This window comes from Orycteropus afer, unplaced genomic scaffold, assembly GCF_000298275.1.
Source record: "Orycteropus afer afer isolate SDZICR_OR568_19922 unplaced genomic scaffold, OryAfe1.0 scaffold00099, whole genome shotgun sequence".
Taxonomy (NCBI): Eukaryota; Metazoa; Chordata; class Mammalia; order Tubulidentata; family Orycteropodidae; genus Orycteropus; species Orycteropus afer.
In genome coordinates, this window is record NW_006921686.1 from 7,031,427 (window position 1) to 7,036,299 (window position 4,873).

Below are 4,873 nucleotides of genomic sequence, written 5' to 3' on the forward strand. Positions count from 1 at the left end.
AGAGTTGGAGGCCCTGAAAACAGGGGTCAATCTTTTTAGTAGCTGGGTCTAAGAAAATCGAGGATCCTAAGGCGAGGGCGGGCGTGGAGGGAAAGCGGAGCCGTAGTGCATAATGGGCGGGGCTATGCAAATCTAACCCCGCTGGGGGCTCTTCAGTCCCAGGGTTGGAGCGTGGGGCGGAGTAGGCGGGGGCGTAGTGGGCGGGGCTTCCCCGTGGGACCCTCCAGGCGGTTTTACTTAAGACTGGAGTGGGCGGAGCTATGCAAATAAAACCCAAAGCAGACATTTCAGACCAGGGGGCGGGCCTATGCTGGGAATGGGCGGGGCTTTGGGACTCTGTCCCAAGGGAGGGGCCCGTGAGCGCAGTGGGTAGGGTTTGGGGATCGAAGAGGTAGCTTTTACCCAGCTGTTAGTCCCAGTCCATTGACAACGCGTCAGCCGCTTCCTTTTTGCTTTTAAATTTCATCCCCGGCTCGGAGTTGGGGTTCTAGGAGACAGGAGACCTGGAGGAAGATCTGGAAGGAATGGGGTGTGTGTTGAGACCCAGAGGACCCCTAATGAATTTCTCCCCCATGGTCCAAGAGTCGGGCCTCAATGCCCCCATGCAATCCTGACATTCGGGCTCCAGTGCACCTACCCACTCAAGGCTCAGGCACCAATGCAGTCCCTCCGGGGCCTAAGCATCCGGACCCCCACTAAGCCCCCTACAGGATATCGTGATGCTCAATCCCCGGTCTATTTCCCGAGGACCCAGGTGTCCAGGCCGGAACCCCTGCCCTCCTCACCTGCAGGACGGCCCCTCCCCAGGGGCGGGGCACCGGGCCCCTCCCGCAGCGTCCGCTGCTGCTGCCGCTGCCGCTGCCGCTGCGCTGCCCTCGGACCCGCCGAGCTGCTCGGCCCGGCGCGGGAACGGCGACGGGGGAGGAGAGGAGCGGGAGCGCGCGCGAGCTGCTTGGCTCAGCCTCATTTTCGTTTCCTCCTCCCACGCCGAGCTGGGAGCCTCCACGCATGCGCAGTCTCGGCCAGCAGAGGCTGCGGCTGCAGTAGAGGAAATAGAAGGAGTGGGCGAGGCAGGCGAGTTCCTGAGCGAGTGGAGCAGGCGCTAAGCTGTCCACCGAGAGGCAGCTGGGGAGTGGAAGCGGGTGGCGAGGTACGGTGGCTCGCTGGAGTCCAGCACGTGCAGGACCTAACATGGAGAAACTGCTGCGAGATCAGAGCTGGCTCCCAGCGTGTGCACATCCAGCATCCCTCTCTTCCGCCCCCGCTTAATTATGGCCTCCTTTCCGAGAATTCCGCTGGAGCCAGAGTTCCATCTCCGGAGGCCGTTTCCAGACCCCGCTGCCCATCCCGCCTCTCGAGAGGTTGCGATAAAAAGATTGGTAACCGTTTCTTCCGGAGAGCGGGGAAAGGAAGGTCTCTGGGATCAGGGAGAACTGGCACCCAATCAAAGGGACGTTATTTGCATAGCGCGCTGGCCCCGTTTCGCCATTGGGTGATTAAAGATTCTCAGCCCCAATGCTCTGCCTTTCTTCCGGGACTCGGGCTGCTCGGACGGTTCCTGGGCCCGGCTGGCGCACCTAGTGCTAAGTCCTAGTTTAGACGCGATTTGGCGCCATTCCCAGGGGAGTGACAGTGCACTTCCCGGCCGGCTCAGGAATGACCATGAAATGCCCGTAAAAGTCCTCTTCGTGGGTGGGTCTCTATCCTGATATCCCACAAAATCTGGCGAGCCCCAGAAGAAGTGGATGGGAGTTAACTGGCAGGGTGTTTGAGCCTGGAGCCAGCCTGCCTGGATAACTATATTGAGATCCTAGCTCTGCCACCTCCTCGCTGTGTGACCTTGGCTAGTCATTTAATCTTTCGGGGCCTCACTTTCCTTATTTATAAAATGGAAGTTTATTAGGATTAAATAAGATAATCGATGAAAAGTCTTTAAAAACAATGCCGATAGCATACAGTGTTATTAATACTACCTTTTAGTTTCTATTGTGCATTAAACTAGATCATGATAAAGTCGGTCATATTCCAAGAACAGCAAGTCACAGGCCTACAGGTGGGAAGGGGTGCACTGTGTTAAGGGGCTCTCTCCTAAAATGTCACACCATGCTTTAGACTCTGGCCTTGGTTCCGGTTCTTGTATATACCGTGCTAAATCCTACCCCAGGACCTTTGCACAAGCTGTTCTCTCTGGCCCCCAAGGCCCTTCTTCCATCTCTTTGGCTGTCTGACTTCCTCTTTGAGTCTCAGCTAGATGTTACCACCACAGAAGGCCTCCCCTACCCACTTTATCTCACGAATCCCCTTCCTTCTCACTGTTGTCTTGCCCCCCTTGTACGTAGTAACACTGTATACTTGTGTCCTCTAGAATGTATGATCCGTTAACCAAAAGCCAAACCAAACCCACTGCCATGGAGTCGATTCTAACCCACAGCGCCCCTAGAGGACAGAGTGGAACTGAACCACAGGGCTTTCAACGCTATAAATCTTCACAGAAGCGGGCTGCTACGTCTTTCTCCCCTCGTGGCAGCTGGTGGGTTCAAACCTCCGACCTTCTGGTTAGCAGCTTTAACCACTGTGTCACCAGAGCTCCTTATATTCTGTTAGGAGAAACAATTTGTTCATCTCTCTCCCCACTATTCAGAACAAGGCATAGAAGAGTAGGTTTCAATGAATCTGTGTCGAATGAACGCTTCAAAGAATTAACAGCCAGAAGGCAAAGAAACACAAAGGATGATGATGGGGAGAGTGTAGAACTCGAGGGCAAAGAACTGGGCAGGGCGTTGGTGAGGTTGAGTAGGAAGCCAGGGCATGGTTTTAAACACAGGAAGTGACACAAACCAGGTTTTCATATAGTACTGTACAATAGTTTTTTTTTAATACATACTTGAAAAATATTACGGAAGTTTTAAGCATATACAAGAGGGAAGAAAGAGTATAACTAACCCACCTATTCCTATCACCAGCCAATCTTGTTTCCCATCACCCCAATACTCCTCCCTGAACCCCTTGGATTATTTTGAAGTTACCCCAGATATTTCATCCAGAAACCCTTCAGTCCCTGTCCCTAAAAGATAAGGACTCTTCTCTTTTTCTTCGTTAAACAAAACCACAGTGCTGTTCTCAAGCCTCTAAAAACCTACAACCATTTCTTCAAGTTATCACATATTCCACTGGTGTTCAAATTTCACCAATGATCCACCCCACCGCCCCCTTTTTTTTCTTTTTCCAAGTACAATGTCTTATTTTATTTCAAGGATACAGAAAAGAGAATAAAATAAATGTCCCTGTTACTCATTAACCAGCTTCCACAGTTATCCGCTCCCCCACCACTTCTCCCATATGATTCTGAAGCTAAATCCCAGACATCATGGCCCAGAAATATCTTCTTCTTTTTTTTAATTGGTTTGTTTGAATCAGGATCCAAACAAATCTGCACATTGCAATTGCTCAATGAGACTCTTCAGGGTCTTTTTTATTGACGCGCTTGCTGGTTTCACTTCATTCTGATTGCTACATGGAAAACAGATTGTAGGAACAGAGTAGAAGCCAGAGGACCAGTGGAGTGGCTGTTATATATTAATTATAAAATGAATCATTAACATTTATTGGGCACTTGTTATATACTATAAGGAGCTCTGGTGGTGCTGTGCCTGAGGCATGTGACAGCTAACCAGAAGGTTGCAGGTTCAACCCACCAGCTGCTCAGCAGAAGAAAGATGGGGCAATCTACTTCCATAAAGATTTACTGCCTCGGAAACCCATTGGGGGTCGCTATGAGTGGGAATCAACTCGATGACAATGTTTTATTATTATTATTATTACATACCATGGAGCTCTGATGGTGCAGTGATTAAAGAGCTCAGCTGCTGAACTAAACATCAGCAGTTCAAAACCACCAGTGGCTCCATGAGAGAACGATGTGGCAGTGTGCGTCCATAAAGATTATAGCCTTGGAGACTCCATGGGGCAGTTCTACTCTGGCCTACAGGATTACTATGAGTTAGGAATTGACTGGACGGCAGTGGGTTTTATCATACCAGAAACTTCCAAATACTTTTTATGCATGACTTCGTTTAATCCCCACAGCAACTTTTTAAGAGGAGATGATACTATTATCCTTGTTTCACAGAGGAGGGAAACTTGGTACAGAGAGAGACGTTCACCTGTTCAGGGTCACACAGCTAGGAAGTAGCCAGAGTCTGGATTTGAACTCCTGCAGCCTGGTCCCAGAGACGCTGCAATTTGCACTTATGTTTGGTGCCTCCTGACTGGGGCCGAGGGATTGATGATGAGGTTAATCAACATGGCTTGGTGATGATCCGGGTGGGAGTGGCAAGGGGTGGAAGGAGTCAAGATAGTGACAAAAGCAATGACAGCCAGCTCCCACTGAGCATTCTCTGTGTCAGGTGCTCTTAATGACTCGCCACTCACTGGATCCTTTCACATAAGGGAGGAACTGTGTTCGAACTCATTGTACAGATGAGGAAACACAAGCCCACGAAGAATAAGTTTTGAGCTCCACGTCACAAAGCTAAGTGGGGTGCTGCCAAGGTTTCTAACTCAGGCCATTGCACAGCTGAACCTCCTGAAACCTCAGTGGGCATGAGTTCAAGGGAAAGAGAAATTTCTAGAAACCCTAAAAAATACAGGACCTTGAGGCTTAGACGGTCTTGGGTAGGGGAGTTGTTCTTCACACTTAAGGCACTAGCTGCTAAGCAGAAGGTTGGAGGTATTAACCCATCTGGAGGCACCTCGGAGGAAGGGTCTGAAATTTGCTTCTGAAAGGTCACGGCCTTGAGAACTGTGGAGCACATTTCTGCTCTGAAAACACAGGGTTACAGTGAGAAGGAATCCAGTGGCCAGCAGCTGCTTC

General features: G+C 50.4%; 1 protein-coding gene across 1 annotated transcript in view; it reads left to right on the plus strand.

Annotated features, from left to right (window-relative positions):
- Window positions 1-1,271: 1,271 nt before the first annotated feature.
- The window catches only part of ETHE1 (ETHE1 persulfide dioxygenase), a 43,844-nt gene continuing 40,242 nt past the window's right edge, over window positions 1,272-4,873 (plus strand). Inside the window, exon 1 of the mRNA XM_007943119.1 lies at window positions 1,272-1,361. Within this exon, the coding sequence (XP_007941310.1) occupies window positions 1,272-1,361 (90 nt within the window). The remainder of the gene's footprint in view (window positions 1,362-4,873) is intronic.